This window comes from Drosophila santomea, chromosome 3R, assembly GCF_016746245.2.
Source record: "Drosophila santomea strain STO CAGO 1482 chromosome 3R, Prin_Dsan_1.1, whole genome shotgun sequence".
NCBI lineage: Eukaryota > Metazoa > Arthropoda > Insecta > Diptera > Drosophilidae > Drosophila > Drosophila santomea.
The window spans coordinates 21,982,015-21,998,536 of NC_053019.2; the positions used below are offsets into that span (position 1 = coordinate 21,982,015).

General features: G+C 49.1%; 2 protein-coding genes across 2 annotated transcripts in view; both read right to left on the reverse strand.

The window, feature by feature from the left end:
- Positions 1-16,522, reverse strand: part of LOC120454615 — a 38,784-nt gene that overhangs the window by 2,837 nt on the left and 19,425 nt on the right. The window contains exons 14-27 of the mRNA XM_039640078.2: positions 16,108-16,265; positions 15,398-16,019; positions 12,731-13,411; positions 11,982-12,149; positions 11,602-11,891; positions 11,155-11,236; positions 10,130-11,014; positions 9,851-10,047; positions 7,667-7,915; positions 6,383-6,746; positions 5,999-6,136; positions 5,537-5,799; positions 4,066-4,240; positions 2,662-2,911 (exon numbers count right to left, since the gene is read on the reverse strand). Of these exons, the coding sequence (XP_039496012.1) occupies positions 2,662-2,911; positions 4,066-4,240; positions 5,537-5,799; positions 5,999-6,136; positions 6,383-6,746; positions 7,667-7,915; positions 9,851-10,047; positions 10,130-11,014; positions 11,155-11,236; positions 11,602-11,891; positions 11,982-12,149; positions 12,731-13,411; positions 15,398-16,019; positions 16,108-16,265 (4,522 nt within the window). The remainder of the gene's footprint in view (positions 1-2,661; positions 2,912-4,065; positions 4,241-5,536; positions 5,800-5,998; positions 6,137-6,382; positions 6,747-7,666; positions 7,916-9,850; positions 10,048-10,129; positions 11,015-11,154; positions 11,237-11,601; positions 11,892-11,981; positions 12,150-12,730; positions 13,412-15,397; positions 16,020-16,107; positions 16,266-16,522) is intronic.
- Positions 8,268-8,635, reverse strand: LOC120454616. Its single transcript, XM_039640079.2, has 2 exons — positions 8,508-8,635; positions 8,268-8,442 (listed from the first exon to the last, which is right to left on the reverse strand). Exons 1-2 carry the CDS (start codon positions 8,633-8,635, stop codon positions 8,268-8,270), a joined length of 303 nt encoding a protein of 100 aa, XP_039496013.1.

Consider the following 16,522-nt stretch of genomic DNA (forward strand, 5'->3'; position numbering starts at 1 on the left):
AAAGCCACCCGTAAGCACCCGTAACCCAACTCAGCCGCCTTCTGGCCGCGCCAACTTTGGCTTTGGCCTTTGTTTTGCAGCTTAACATTGTTGGTCGGGGCTGTTGGCCTGCGGGCAGCTTGTTTGGCTGGCTGTTGCCAATTTTGGCATTGTTGTTGCAGGCTTTGAACGGTCATGAAGTATGGCCAAGTGACCGGGGAGGTGGTTTTTGTGGAAGTGAACGGGGAGTTTGGGTGTGCTACCCGGCGCCTGGCCACAATTATGCGCGCCACAAATGCCGCAGGCAATGCACGGAAAAATAAGAAAAAACCTAACAAACTCTAAAATTAGTTTAGACACGACGAAAAGCGGCGAAAAAAGGTATTTGCTATAAAGACCGGTGGTCTGCATTATAGATTCTATCCAGATTCTACATTCTGATCAGGATTGCTAGGTAACTACTTTTCATTCGCGTAATTTTGTCGCACTTGTGAACGGATTAAAGGGCATGAAATAAATATTATAAGCTTTTGTTTAATTTTAAACTAAACCAATGAAACGAAACAGAAACAAGCATTCCTAATCCCATTATTTAAAGAGTGTCCTTTGTGGAAAGGGTTCGCTGTCCCTTGGCTCACAAGCATTTTCCACAAACTGGGTGACCAATATTGCCGCAAATATTTATTATTGCGTTTTGCAACTTTGAGGGCAAATGTATATACGTTTTTTTTCCCTCGACTTTCCCTGTTTTGCCGTTTTGCCGTTTTGCTTCTTTTTTGTTTAAGCCTTCACTCTGCAATTTTTCCATGCTTTTTGTGGGTAGCTCGGCAACCTGTATTGTCTTCGGCGACGCGGTCTTTTGTTTATTTTCGCGTGGAGTCCACAACGCTTTAAAAAGGCAAGCAGGCGGAAAAAGAGCAAAAAAGCGTGCCCAGCAATAGCCAACTTCCGCCAGGATGCGTTTCAGTACGGTCTTTCTCTGGGTCCCAAGCCAGGATCCTGCCCGGTTGGCCATATTCGAGATTTGTGAGTGGTGTGTGTGTGTGTGAGTGTGTGTGGAGTGTGCGGTGTTTGCGGCAGCAGGGCCCAAAATCGAGGCAGTTGCTGCCATTTAGTGGCAGAAGTAAGCATCGCGAATGGCCTGCTTCACAAACATTGACGTTTCTCAAAGGATTTGCGTGCTGTGGCCATGGCAAAAGGGACTCAGCAGTCGGCTGTCGGCAGTCGGGAGTTGGCAATCCCGTGCACTGACAAAGTGCAAGGCAAATACGCAACGCTCCGCTTCCAATTTCGCCCACATCCACACATGCATTTCCCCCATTCCGCCGCTGGCATTCTTCGACATATTTGTGGAGCGAGTTGCATAATTTCTGGCCAGGAGCGGCCCAGTCGAAAGCTGTGCTAAGTTACCACGCACACCAGGTTGGCCGGGCACAGCCCAAAGCCAGTGTATGCAAAAAAAAACAAGGCAGTTGTCTATCTTTTATTCTTTTGCAATGCTTAAAATGGCTGTTATTTTTTCTAGTTAGAGAATGGAAAAAAGGGAACGTGGTGGAGTAAAGAAATCGATGGACTAGGAATGGTTAATGAAACGAGACTGAGCGGATTACGATTGACCCGCATCGAGTCAATCCATTTCCGTAGGCATCGATGTACCTTAAAGCTGGAGCACCAGCTAATGAACTGAACGAGAATTAAAACCCATGCTGAGTAAGCTGGCGAATTTCTGTAGTTTTTCTGGGCCTTTAGAGCTCCATAGGTAAAGGGATTAATCACAGATTCCAGTTAGCCATAGATATGCTGGAATGCTTGCTGTATTTAAGGCCAATAGGTATCTAAAATTGTTTAGCACTTTTTGCAGTGTCAACATTATTGGCTAAAGCTTTCTAGGACGCACTCAGATAAACTTTATGCAAATGACGCCCACAGTTTGTGCTTAAACGAATACCTCTATTTATGAGCATTGAATGCCAAAAACTGAACTTGTGCACCCGAAAAACCAGTGAACTAACGTTTTAGCACAGGCGAAATGAGCGCACGACAGTTGAAACGATAATAATTGTCCTGGAATTGCGCTAATAACAGCAACAGGGATAATTGTTGGCCAGCAGAGACGGCCGAGATACGCAACAGTCGGCGGAATGTCCTGACGGCGGCCAGCAACAGCAATTAGCCTTTCTCTGGCAAGGACACACACTCGCACTCGCACTCGCAATGCATTCATGGCCATAATGATCAGAGCCAAACTGTTGACCCGCAAACACACAAAGTGCGCCATGGCCATCGTAGCGAGCGCATTTAAAAGCGGACATGGCAGCATCCAAATAAAGGACATGGGGCGTGTAAGGGGAGTAAAGTTCATTTGGCCGGAGTGTCCTGCCGCCTAATGCCGCCCTCTGTCAGGATGTTTCCCTTTTAAAATGGTTCGCTCCTCACGCTGCCATTTCGAAATTGGGAATTTCCATCCCCCCAAGCACTTGCCCTTTGCTCAATTTTCTTATAACAACAGTGGAAAACCCGTTCGCGGCCCATGCGGTATTAAATGAAATTACGAAATATTTCCGTACCCCCTCCCCCTCCTCCTCTGCTCGTTCGTTTTCCCTTCGCTTTGCTACCCTATTTGATCTTGGTATTACTTTTGTTATTTTCTTTGGGAGGGGGGCCAAGCAGCCGAATACTCACCCACATACATGCAGGACAAAAGCAATTTCAATGCCGGAATCGAAAATTTCTCATTTTCCATTTTCAGCAATTCGAGTGCAAGTTTTTCAATTTTATGTCGCATCTGCGGTGTGACCACGACGCCAACTCCCGCCTCGGATCCGGCTGCTCCGACTCCGGCGTTCGGTTCTCCAGCGGCGGAGTCCTTTTCACTAGGCTGAATGCCGAGAGGCGGCCGCACTCCACTATTGACCACCATGCGCTCCAGGCCCTGTCAATGGACAAAGAGATAAATAAATACAATAAGCATCATATACACGTACATAAAAAGTTGCAAAAATAAAGGCAATGGACAAGGACAGCTCATAGAAATAGCAATGCGCGGCGGCTCTCGACTCGCTTTTGAATTTTTATCATTGCATACTTAAGTGGGTTTTTCAGTAATGGCCACGCTAATTGAGTGGCAAATTGTTATTGTTATGGCCGCTGTTGTCGCTGCGCCCCATTGCGCTTTCTCCCGCTTTCTCCTCGCGACGATGACGATGACGATGATGATGATGATGCTGATTCCAATGCCGATTCGGATTCCGAGTGGCGGCCATCAAAGCAAAAGGCAGCGGCAACAACAAGGACATCATGGCCGGCAAGAGCAGCAAAATGGGACAATTGAATTGCGTGCAAATTTCATAAATTGCTTAAAAAGTCGAATTTAATTTTCGACCGAACGACGCCCGACGCCCGGAAATATGCAGTGCAAAAACAGTTTTTAATTACTTGCCGCTTGCCATGTACTCGTAAACTGCAATTAAAATCTCAACTCTATATTAAATGCTGGCAAATTACGTTCGCCAGCTGAGGAATTTCTTTTCATATAGCAGACGTATGTGCACAACGCTTAAACAAAATGCAAAATGCTCTACTCTTTTTCATTACGCTCAATTTGCAAACGGGCTGCCATGTGTGCGTGCGTCCACCAAGGCCAATAAACATTTGGCTACTGCCATTGGCTCCTACTCCTCCTCCTGCTCCTGGTACTTCTCCTGGTCCTGGTCCTGCGCCAGTTATGACAGCAACTGGCTGCGGTCCTTTCGCGTGGCTTTTCACCCGTACGGCTGACAGTTCCGTAGCCGTTTGAAAATTGTCAATCAAAAAACCAATTAAGCGCAACGTGGGCTGCCCAGGACTAAGCCACACCAGTCAAGGGATCGAGGTTTCCATCGCAGCCTGTGGGAAACGTTCGCCCCGGTCAATGGCAGTCAGATTTGCTGGCCCGCTAGTCGGCTGACAGTTAGTAAGTGGCCTGATGGCGGCTAGACAAGGCTGACAACCATTTAAGTGGCATGCTAAGTCCTTCCACGCGGCTATCCCATCCTATCCTTTCATATCCTATCCTAACCACCCATCTCCATTCCCGTTCGTACTCACATGCAGAACGCACAGATAGAGCTCCTCGTTGGTGGTCGTCTTCAGAAAATTGTTGGCCGCAATTATTGTATTTGACAACAGATGACACTGCGGCACGAATTTCGATGTCCACTCGATCAGGCTGTAATTGAGCGTCCAGACCAGCTTCGTGTGCTCCACGCTGAACGGCAGGGGGCTGCAAAGATAACCCAGAAATGTTTACTCATTGTACATAGAACGAAATGCGCCTGCTGCAGCTGCTGCTGCTGTGCCGGTCATGTTTCCATCTAAATTAATTAGAAGTCTGACTACCGCAGAATTGCATCCGCCAATGCCGTGGCCAATGGCCAAAATGGCCACCTCCCCCAATTGCACTCCCTTATTGCTTTTCGCGCGTAAAATTACAAAATAATTAGTTCGGGTGAGCTCCGCCTGCACGCTGATTAGTTGCCATGGTCGTGCCTCCCAAACGCAGGGCCATCCATTGATTTTATGACCAGTTGCTCTGCCGCTTTGGGTGCTGCAATTTTCGCTGAGGTTTTTGGCATATTGGTTTGGCATACGCTGCGTATGCGCAATAAAAGTTGTTTGCCCTTCAAAGCCAGCTACTCCTTTTCCTATTTCTATTGCTATTCCTCCTCTTAAAGCTCACATTTTGACGCATTTTCCGCAGCCTAGTTAGAGCACAAAAAGCTACTCAAGAAATTCCTTACCAAAAGCCGCGAACGAGGAGGCAGCTGCTCAGCCAATAATTAGAATTTACTGGCGAGCATAAACAAGCAAATGCAACGCAAAAACGAACACAAACACGAACACGAACAACACCATGGCTCCATTGATCGGAGGCTGGTTTTGACTTTGGAAAATCTATCGCAAGCAGAGGCAAAGTTTCAATGGCCATGGTTCATCGATGTACTGCACGTTGTCGAATTATGGCAACTTCCTCTGCCAGCATATCCCTTACCCAGGAAGGGGGGGGAACGGTTGTGGCTGCTTCCGGCGCAGTCCTTGAAAACTTTTTAACACCCAAAACAAAAGGGGTGGCGGCCAGGTGGATCCAGCAGCAGCAGAACATCAGACCGCAGAGACCAGATGCCGATGAGCCGAGGTAACTAATGCGAAATGAGAACTTTTGCCATTAGTGAGTGGATCTGTGGAACAGATATAGACATGCCAGCGCAGTCGCTGGAGTTTGGAGTCCCGGGGAGCCCAGTCAAGTCGAGTTGATGAGTTTCAATTGAAGATGGTACCGGGTTTGGCTTCCAACTTTCGGCTTTCGAGTAAGACACACTTCTAATTCAATCCGGGGGCACTGCAAACAGGCTGCTAATGCCTGGTTGTTAATTGCGCGGAGAGGCAAATTATGGACAGCAGAATCCGGATTCTGGATTCCGGATTCGGTGTTTCGTATTCCGACTTCCTATTTCCCACATACCACCTACCACCTACCCCCACCCACTCTCACCAATCTGCATGAAGGGTCGGAACTCACCTCTCATCAATGATGCCATGACGATTGATGTAGCCCACAATTAGGGCTCGCAACAATGCCAGCTCCTCACTGAGCCGTCCCATTGTCGTGTTGGTCTTGCTGCAGCACTCCAGCAGGCAGAGCAGCCCCTGCAACGTGGCGATGCGTATGAAGCTGTGCGTGCTCTTTAAGTAGACGTTGCCAATCAAGGAGCACAGGGCCTGCAGCTCGCCCAGGCTGGGGATCAGGAGGGCCTGGCTGCGGCACAGTAAGTAGATTATGTGCTGCAAAGTGCCGAGAGTATTAGCATGGGAAACAATAGACCGGCGGAGTGGTACCAGGAAACAGAAATATCAATGTTAAAAGATACAACCAGAACAAGTTGCTTAATAAAGAGGAATTCAGCAAGGCAGTAAGATTTTTTAGATTTCCTCGCACTCTAATACGAATACGAAAGCTTGAGTTTTCACTATCAAAACTTACCTGATGCGAAATGGTATCGTCCATGGCCACCTGCTCCTGCAGTTTGAGGCAGCGTTCCTTAATCCATTTGATGTGGTCGCGACTCTCGCAGATCTCGCAAAACTTTACCAAATTGGGCAGCACCAGGATGTGATTCAGCTGTCAAAGAATGAATCGAATTGCAAAAGAGTTATGGCAAGTTGCAGCTGCAAATGAAATCATTGCCAACTGAAAGCCCCAAGGATCGCCCACAAAAGGCACACAGTAACCGGCTGCATCGTAATGTCCGCGAAGCGGCTTGCATAATCAAATTAAAACCCATCGAATGACCGGGTGAGGCTTGCGATGTGCGAATGCTGGCAATGCACAGGACGTGACTGGCCGTAAAAGTTTGACAGAACTTACCTCGATCATCTGCTGCAGTACGTCAAAGACCAGCTGCGTGCTGCTGCGAAAGTCAATTCCCGACAGCTGCGTAAAATGGCGATAGTTGCGCATTGCCATGTCGGGCACATCCGCATCGCCGGACTGCTTAATGTCCGTCGTGTTTGCCTGCTGCCCGACAGATAGGCCCACTCCCACACCCACACCCATGCCTGCCGCCGCCTGGTCCTCCATTTGAGCCCAGCTGAAACTGAGATCGTACTGATTGGGCGCAAAGGTGCGTGTGCCAATCACATTGTCGTGGGCCAGCTGCCGCTCCAGATTGGGCTGATAGAAGACATTGCACGCCTCCACCAGCAACTGCACCTTGTGCAGTTTCTTCAAACTGAAATATGTATACATATATTTATATTCAATAGTGATGGATGTGTGGGAAAAGTTCGGTTTGTCGGTGGTGTATTGCTGCAAGCTGCTATCAACTAATTGACGCATACGCCCTGTTGACAGAGCAGACGGAATGGCAAGTAAAAACTATTTGCTTGTAATTAAAAACTAATTTATAAAGTCAACATCGGGCGACAAGGATTTGTCAGAGTTTCGTGTTACCCAGACCCAGAAGAGCCAACAGCACACATTTAAAAGCCATTGCCGGCCAGCTAATACGGAAAAATATGTATTTCGCAAATTTCCTAGGGGTTGACAACAGAGTTTTTGATATTTCAGCTTTGGCACTCACTCATGTTTTTGCCGTTCCAGGCAATTGAATAGCGTCGACGAGTAGGAGACATGAAAAAAGAGTTTGGCACTTGTTAACTTTTAAAATTATTTTCATAATTCATGTGCTCGCGTCACGCCACGCTATAACTATACTTCACTATACTATACTATACTATGCTATACTATACCACATACATATATGCAATATCCGTGGTCCCATCGACAAAGACTTTTTGTCGCATTTAATTAAAAACGCAGACATTGTAAAAGCATCCGAAAACTTGTTTACCAAATTGTTTTTGGCCGCACCGCTCCCATGTTAACAAATTAGTTGTGCATTCAAAGTTGAAGGATTTTTTCGTAATGGGGGACGATATAATATGTGCCACAGGAAAATCACAGGATATACACGCTCATTTGCAGACTCAACTTTGCCAGCATTTAATTTGTACTTTTTGCCATTTACACATTAAAAACTTTATCCACTGCTCTGTGAATTTTAATTTTCATAAATTTCCACCCCGAGCCCGAACACGTACCCAAACTGGAACTGAAGCTGCTGAAAGTGGAAGTGGAACTGGGACTCACCTAATGCTGTCACAAGTGATGCGCTGCCAGCGAGTCGTGTGATGGAACTGTCCGTTGGCCAGGCCCACAATGGGAAAAGTTTTGTACGTCATTAAAAGTTCGAGGATGGCCTGGAGGCAGACCTGCTTGATCTGGAACTGTTCCTGCTGATCGACCATGTGCTCGTCGTACAGCTTGTTGATCAGCAGCAGGCAGGTCATGAAGTACTCCTCGAACTGCTGCCGTGTGGTGAATCCGAAGATGGAGAGCCTGCAATCCGGGATCCAAAGTGGCTATGAGTGTCAATTTGATTACCGATAGTCGGCTGGCTGCTGTGCGTGTGTGTAAGTAATTAATTGAAAATTGCAAATTTCTGCATAAAATGTTTTCAGCCAATGCTTGAAATTTTAATTCAATTAGTCCAGGCCTCTTCAATTATTTAAAATATGCAATATACATGCCACCGTATGCGTATACACATATGCATATGTACTATATATATATATTGTATATATGCAGATGCCATGTGTAGTAAAATGTGAGGCCTAAAATGTCAATTAGTCTTCGATTACTTTGGGCAGTCGTCGGTGAAGCGGCAGCTCCATCCACCATCCACCATCCATCAGGCATCAGGCATCACACCCATCACTTGCAGTGGAGCCCGGGGTGATAGGGTGCTGCTGTGCATCGTGGTGGTTTCTGTGCAATTAGCAACAATGTTTCTGGAGCAGAGGCAGCCGTCCGCATCCGCATCCGCATCCGCATCCTGGCATGACGTGCCTTTTGTTGCCAGCCATCTGCAACACGCACACATGCATTTATCTCACTTTGCTGCTCATAATTTGTTTATATCGCTCGCTACCTCGTCGGCAGCTCTTCCTGCAGCGCTGTGTCTTTTAGACAGCTTTTATCCCCACATCTCTGCATCCTCACAGTCCCACGTACCCACATCGCCGCCACCAGCACCACCCATCCCCCAGTGCTCCTCATGGCCAAAATGCATGTCTATGCTAGCGATGCTGATGCTGATCCTGCGCGGAGTTTCGTCTAATAGAGTTGTTGATGTTCCGCTCCGTCAGCCCTTTGGGGATTTTGTCGTTATCATCCTCGCAGCTTTCCTCGCTGCCGCTGAAGCAGCTCCGCTGGTTGCCCGGTTGCTCGGTTCCCCAGTTCGCCAGTTCCCCTGCTGATGTGGTTATGATGTTTGTGCGCTTGTCGGTTGGCCAAAGCCAGAACTGGATTGGCTTTGCCGCCCGGTTGGGGCGACAATGTGCCAGCGGAGTGCAAGTATGCATACTTCTGGTGGGGAAGTCAAGTTTTAGGCTCCGGACAGCCAAACAGCCAAACAACCAAACAACCAAACAACCAAACAAGCAACAACCACTGCCGCAGACATCTAGCCGTGCACAATTATTCCGCCCAATTCCTGGCTGATGACGATTCAGCTTTCGCCATTCGGCTGACGGCGTAATGATGACGACTGCCATCGAAACAATGGAGCAATAGCTATAACGGCTTGGGGAGCCTGTCAAGTGACAAGGACGAGGCAAACAAGCCAAGGACAATGACGATGACAATGAAGTCTTACGGCCCGCACTCTCGCATATGTGTGGATGTGAATGTGGATGTTTGGATGTTTGGATTTGTGCTCGGGCTTGTGCTTGTAATAGAACAACAGGATGTTGATGTTTCCAGTTGCGGTTTAGCCGCTGCCATCGTCCTCATCATCGCTCCATGTAGCTGCCATGCGCTCGTCACCGCTGTCAGAGCATTGTCAGCAACTTGGTTGCTGCTCCCGCTCTCCGATCTCCGCTTGTTGTTACCGGACACAGTGACAACGACAGGAGCGACACCAACACTAGCACCAACAGCAACGGCAGCAGCCAGGACAATGCAACAGAGCCTGGTCGATTGATAAGGGAAGCGGACAATAGTGCCCAGAGGCAAGGTGTCAACTTGACTGGTTTAAGGTGAGCACCGAAAGATAATTGGATTTAATTAGCAGTATGCCCAGTACGATAAATACACTTGTGGTCAGCATAAGCTGATAGATGGAAATAATGCTTCCCGCATATTTTTATGAACTTATTTTGAAACTGCCATTAAATCACAGCTTAAGGCGTAGAACTGAAACTTAACTTGTTGGGAAAAAGAGCCCTCTTATCTTAAAGTGGCCATTCATATTTCAACCGGACTCACACTCACCTCTTGACAAATTGACGCAGCACATCCACATCGCTCAGGCTGTCCACAGGAATGGAGGGCAGCTTGCCATCGGCCTGTTGCTCCTGCTTCTGCTGCTGGTCTGAGCCTGGCTGTTGGATGAGCTCGTGGGGAGTAACCGCGTAGGCATAAAACTGGTGCGTTCGCAGCAGCGAGATGCCGATGGAGGCGACCAGCGACTGGGGGGAGAAGGGAAGAAGAAAAGAAAATGGAAAGTGCTCCTGGGTCGCACTGACAAATGACCAGCCGATTGTCACTTACCAATGCCACTTGGAATCGGGCCAGATCCTGACCTGCGAACTGCAGTCGGGCATCCTCGACGCCTGCCAAGACCCTGCCGCTGTCCAGGGACTCGATTTCAATTTGGGTTTCAATCAATTTGGCCAGGAAAATCGCCTGCGGTGCCGGTCCTTTGGCCTTGTTTCTGTCCCGGCGGTGCTTGCGATAGAAAATGGTGTCCTGTAGTATGCATCGAGCCACAGAGTCCAGCAGGTCGAGCAGTTCGCATCGCAGTGAGGGATCCAAACTGGCATTAAGCTGCCGCCAGACGCGGGGCTCCTGCAAAAGTGCATCCATGGTGGCCAAGAGCACGCCCAGGGCGTCTTGTTCCGACTCCTGTCGTGTTGGCATGGCCAAAATCTGCTTTGCCGCTCCGGCCAGCCAGCCAAGGTAGGCCAGCAATTGCGGCAGATGCTCGCGGCGCAGCAGGTGCTCGGCCACGAACTTCTCCATCAGCCGGGCATCGATGTAGATGAGTGCTGTTTGCTCCGCATTCCGAATGCAGGCCATCAGGACGCCCACCGCCCGCGCCACATCCAGTTGCTCCCCGGTGGGTGGATTTCGGCATTTTGTGGCCTCTGTGGCAGCCACCTTTGACATGAGCAGAGCGCAGGATACGCGCGCCAGTGGCGGTGGTTGCATGTAGTTGATGTGCGGTGCATGCTGGATGCACTTCTGCCGGAAGGCGGACATCATGGCGGCCAGGGAACCAGCGATGGCATGGCGCAGTAGCCTCGCCTCCTGCTCGCTGCCCAGACTTCGGAGCAGGCGTTGCAGCTTGGGCTCCGACTGGATCTCCAGGAGCAGCAGCATTAGTTGCTTCTGCTGCTGCGGGGCATCCGCATGTTGGGTGGCGAATTTGATTAGCTGTCGCCGGATGAAGGAGGAAAAACGTTGTCAAAGGTATCGAGGATGAGGAATAGAGCGAAGAGAAGCGGGGAAGGGAAAAAAATAACAACAAATTAGCTGTGGCAATGCCATAATGGCCAAGTGCTTGTCCCATTTACCTGCGCAAAGAGCCAGCTCTCATCAATTATGCGCGACGGCGTTGCAGTCTCATTGTCCTGGCGGCACTCCAAGTCCTTCAGTCTGCGATGCGAAGCAATGAAACATAAATAAAAGCATGGAGGATAATGAGAGTCTTTTGATCCGAACTTGGAGTACTCTTCGGTTCGCTTTCAGTAGGTACTCGTTGGTAAAGACAGGGAAACCACTTTGCACTTTGGCGAGGGTGCATCGAGTTGATTAATACAAAACGTTATGTTAATGAAAGTATAAGTCTTTAGATATTGCCGGAACTAACATAGTTTTTTACAAAATATAATAAACCAAATTGATTCTATACGCTTTCCTTGTGCTTACAAAACTGACCCACCCTAACGTGCAGCAATGTAATGAACTGAATACAGATTGCCATTGCCCGGGTTGAATAATTGGAGGGGTGAATTACTTACAGCAGGGTTCGCAGGGCGTCCTGGTCCTCTCCGCCGGCCAGGTCGCCCTCCACCAGACGCTCGTAGATGACGTTCCTGGCGGCCTGGCCACTCTGGGCGCTCAGCCGGCGGGCCATCCGCTCGATGGGCAACTGCAGCGAGCGTTCTCCTTCGTGGAGCTGGTGCAGGCGACTTAGGAGCTGCAGGGCCTGCAGGGTGGGATCCGCATCGCTGCCAACGTCTCCGGAGGCTTCACGTTCAGCGGGCTCACAAAGACGTCCCAATAGCCGAAGGACGATGCGAATGGATTGCTGGCGGGGTATTGGAGGGACACCGGTTGAAAGGACGAACACAAAAGCTGGCAACTGGGCTTTGTTATGCAAAAGTCTTCGGCAACTTACCCTGCTCAATCGATGGGCATTCCGGAACAAGGCCACCTGCAGTAATGAGCCGCACTCGGGACGCTCTTGGCATAGCTCGCAAATGAATTCCAAGTGGTCAGCAATTAGGAAATTCAGATACCTGCCTTCGAACAGACGGCGCACTTGTTGCGCACTCCAATCGCAGTCCTGCAATTAGTGGACAATCGTGATTTGTTCGGGTCACAGGCAAATAATGCGGATTGATATGGGGTATGGGCATGGGGGAGATGGTGATTGGAATTGTGCCATTATCCAACAAGTGGCGCATGCTCGAGTGGCAATCATTTAAAATTATGCCCGCCAATGAACTGTGCTTAAAGTAAGCCAACCGTTTAAAGGCTCACTGTCGCCGCCGGTACGGTGAACTGAATGCCGAAACCAAAAACCCGATGCGGTGAACCGCAAAATTGCGAGTGCGACAACTGTCAGCTGGAAAAATTCGCATTGTCGTATATGGTTGGGGCATCCGGAGGACAGGCGGTGGAAATTGGTGGGGAGGTTGGCGGCCCGGCAACGCTGTCGTCTGCCAAATTCAAATTAAACTAATGTGTCTGATTCGCCCGCTCTTTACTTTACTACACTGGAAGAAAGAACTTCGCTAAAAAATCCTCGAGTTTAACAAAATAATATGCACGTAGTTTCGTTTAAAATATTTAAAATTTTTGCTTAACCATTACTTATTATTTAATATATATTCTTTATATTGATGTTTGTTTAAGTTCACTTACCACACTTGCACGACAAACTTCGCGTAGCAGCGCCCGCTGCAAGTTTCTCTTCAGCGGCAGCTGGGCGGCCTGTTCCAAAAGGGCCACCGGCTCCTCCAGCCGCATGGCGAGCACCAGCCTCAGGCAGGCCAGCAACATGGCATCCAGTGAGTGGGAGCCACCCTGGCCCGCGGCACTCATCAACAGCAGGCTATAGTATTTGCAGAGAAATTCAGACTCGGCCAAAACCAAACGGAAAACTGATTGAAGTGCATCCTTGTGCCGCGAGCGACAGCAGACGTTGAGCAGGGCATCCACGAAGCGCCCAGCCAGCTGGCTGTAGGCGTGGCAGGATGCGCTCGATTCCAGGCCCAGCAGAACGTCCAAACAGGCGAGCAGCTTCTCGCTGAGAACTTTGGCGAAATAGTTAATTTCGCTGATGGAGGAGCGGCTGGCGGAGAAGGATGCGGCGGCCGCTCTGGCAGCTGCCGCCGCCGAAGACGTCGATGGTGCCTCGTCCTGCCAATGAGGTGTTGCCGATGGGGAGCTGGGTCCCATCAGTGACTGCAGACGACGCTCGGCCGTTGGATTATTTTTCAAATAAAGTTTAATGTGATTCACTAGATAAATCTCCTCCGTTTTAAGGATTACGTTGGACAGCATAACCATGGCCAGAGCTAAATCACCAAAGTTACCAACGCCCTGCAACGAAAAATGGAGAAAAGCGACTGGTTTGAGAAGGGAGAACGTAAGTACGCTGGCTGATGACTCCTTTCGTTGTTGACCGCCAGTGCAGTAAAGTGTGAAAGTTTGCATAAATTTGTGTGACAAAGTTGCCAGTGCCAACATCAACATATTTTCCGGCAGTAATTAGGACACAGACCCATCCTGCCCATCCTGTCCATCCTACCCATTCCGCACATGTGGCGAAACTACCATTGCACTATGCTACCATTGGCTGTGCTACCCATTTCAAACGGAATATTTTTTTGCTTTTTGCTGAACAGATCGCGTGCCTCCTCGAGTCAATGTTTACACGCAGCATGTTATTTAAGTTGCGGTGCAATTTCAATTTCAATTAAAATGCTGCTGCCATAAACTATTCACCTGCATCCCACATAAACACACCCAGTCGCAAACGAGTGGGAGGCCAGACTTAATTACTCATGCCACCTGAGCGGCAAAGACTGCGTAAACCCTGTTAATTTCCCCAACCGTCTCATCTTTTTTATGCATGCGTCCAAATTAAATAAACGATAATTAGTTAAAGTTTTTAAGCTGTGCGCATAACTTACAAGCTAGGCTACATGAAGTTTAATTGCCGTCGGCAGTAAAGTGTCAGTTCGCCATTAATACGAGCGATTGGGGGCTGTGAGTTGGGTGACCAACGGCCAAAGTCATTAGACACGTGGATGCACGGGAGTCAAGTGGAGTATTTCTCACATGCAATTGACTCTGCCTACGACATGTACTCCACTCCAGCCAGAACCAGAACCCGCTGAACCAACACACACGCCCAGCTGTGCTAGTGAGACTCCGTAATTAAGTTGGTTTTAACTGTAGCATAACGCTTGACTGGTCGGTCTATGAGGGGTGGGCGGTGTGGGGGCGTGGCTGGCCCTAAAGGCACGGGCTGCACGACTATGGAAGACAGACCCGACAGTTAATGCATGTGTAGCTTAAATGCGCATTAATAGTTGAAAATGTGCGGCGTTGAAGCGTAGGTATTAAAAATGTCACGTATACGACATGTGGCACATTAACTACAGCGCCACATGGATCAGCAACAGCAGTAGCAACACCAGTGGCAACAGCAACAACACCAGCAACAGCAGGGCCAAATAAAAAATTGCCCCGTAACTGCAACTAAGTGCATTCGTGTGTATGTAAATGCGAAGGGTTGAACAGTCGGACAGACGAACGGAAAGGCGGCAATGACAAATCGTTGATGAGCATCGGGCATCGGGCATCGAGGGTCGAGAAGGGGCCTACAGGTGTTTGGCTAACGCCTTTGCATGTATTGGGCTATTGGGGGGTGAAAAGCTTTTAAACTGTGCAGACAAAGTCCTGTGAGCATTGATTCTTCGATGGAAAGCCGAGGCGTGAATGGAAAGTGATGAGACATCGCCACAATGGGACGTCATCTTAGGACTCGAACATCTGCCAGTCGGCAGTTTAATGTCATCGTGTTCAATTTATGCAATTGCAGGCGTTGGTCCCAAGTACCAGTTAAGTCGCACGGGGCCATCGTTGCCAAACTGAGAGTGTTGTAATTTGTGGCATTACTTCAATTATATTATTAAGTGGATGCCAGGCACGCCCGATGACACCTACTCAGGACATTCATATGTCATTTGCATTGGCAGCCTGCCAAACCGGCGGCTGATAGACAGCTTTACGTTCATTTGCATGTCGGGCTGGATTTTAAGTTTCTGTCTGCATTCATAAATATTACAAATAGCTTGACGCCTCCAAGTGTGTGTGGGCATGTATATTTAAGCAGGCTTCTCGCATATTTATGAGTTCAATCGAGAGCGTTCGGACGAACGGACAGACGGACGGACGGGCGGAAGTAGCAGGGCACAGCTCTGCCGGAGTCTTAATGCACGCCGTAATTGAGGGCTTGATGGGCAGCTGTGAATTGGCTGAGTGCCTTGTCAAGCTTAGGCCACTGCATATTTAACCCACCTGCTCGATGAAAAGCTGCAGCAGCTGCAGGAATCCCTTGCTGTCCGCCAGCACATGGTTGCCATTGTTGCGGAAACAGCTCTCCAGGAGCCGCAGATCTCCAACGTTGTGGAGACGCCATTGACGCGAGCAGAGACCTCGACAAAGCGTTCCGTATACGGCGTCCGCATCCTGGGCACTGCGATACGGCGGCGTGTCCAGTTGCTGCACACTCCGCTCGAACAGCAGGAGCAGGGCTAGGACCTGTTGACTCGGCCGTGCCTCGATGAACTTCTCCAGCATGCCCAGCACCACTTCCCGTTGGGTGTCCAGTTCGCGTCGCTGCGCCAGCAGTGCTTCTCTGGTTTCCGGCGTGGGTGCCGCACTCAAAGGACTCTGGCACGCGGCTCGCCCTGAGTTATGGCCCTCGTTGTCCAGCGCCTCCTCCAGCTGGCTGTGCATAAAGAACAGCTCGTAGCTAAGGGTCTTCAGGGCCAGCAGGGCCACCTCGCGCACCGATCCGTTGGCCAGCAGATTGTTGGTGATGCTGATGATCTTGGGTATCGTGATCAGCTGCCGGTCGCTCTTGTGCGTCAGCTGCACCAGGAATCTCAGCATGGGCGGCACCATGATGAAGGCGTTTCTAGAGTTACAGGTTAAAAAGTGGGAAAATTATAGCAGTAATATTTATTTATATTAATTTTACAGGTTTATTTCTAGCCAGCACTCACCTATCTATTCCGGCTTCAATCAGATCCATATTGCTGAGTACCTGATCGAATATTACGTTCTTGGAGTCCAGTATGCTGTAGGTCACATTCAAGTCCAGCAGTTGGGAAAGTAATCGCAAAATGGGCGCCTGTATCAGCGCATTGGATTTCATGAAGAGCTGGGGAAAGGGTAAAACACAGAGTTGTGGAACATGTTACATGCAGGCATACTAGTGCTCGGCAAATTTTTGCCATTAATAAAATATCAATGGTTGCACTCTGACCCATCCGCGCACACACTCACATTCACACACGTATGAGATTGAGGACTGCTCCCCAGGATGGTCGGTCGGTACTCGTGTCTGTGCATTTTTAATCAAACAAATTGGCTACAACTAAAATTAATTAGCAATCGCTGGCTACCGTTGCGTTTATA

Coding starts and splice junctions, on each gene's coding strand:
- LOC120454616 (XM_039640079.2), bottom strand. CDS start 8,635: ATGAGGAGCACTGGGGGATGGGTGGTGCTGGTGGCGGCGATGTGGGTA. Junction 8,443..8,507: donor CAGGAAGAGCTGCCGACGAG/GTAGCGAGCGAT, acceptor TGCGTGTTGCAG/ATGGCTGGCAACAAAAGGCA.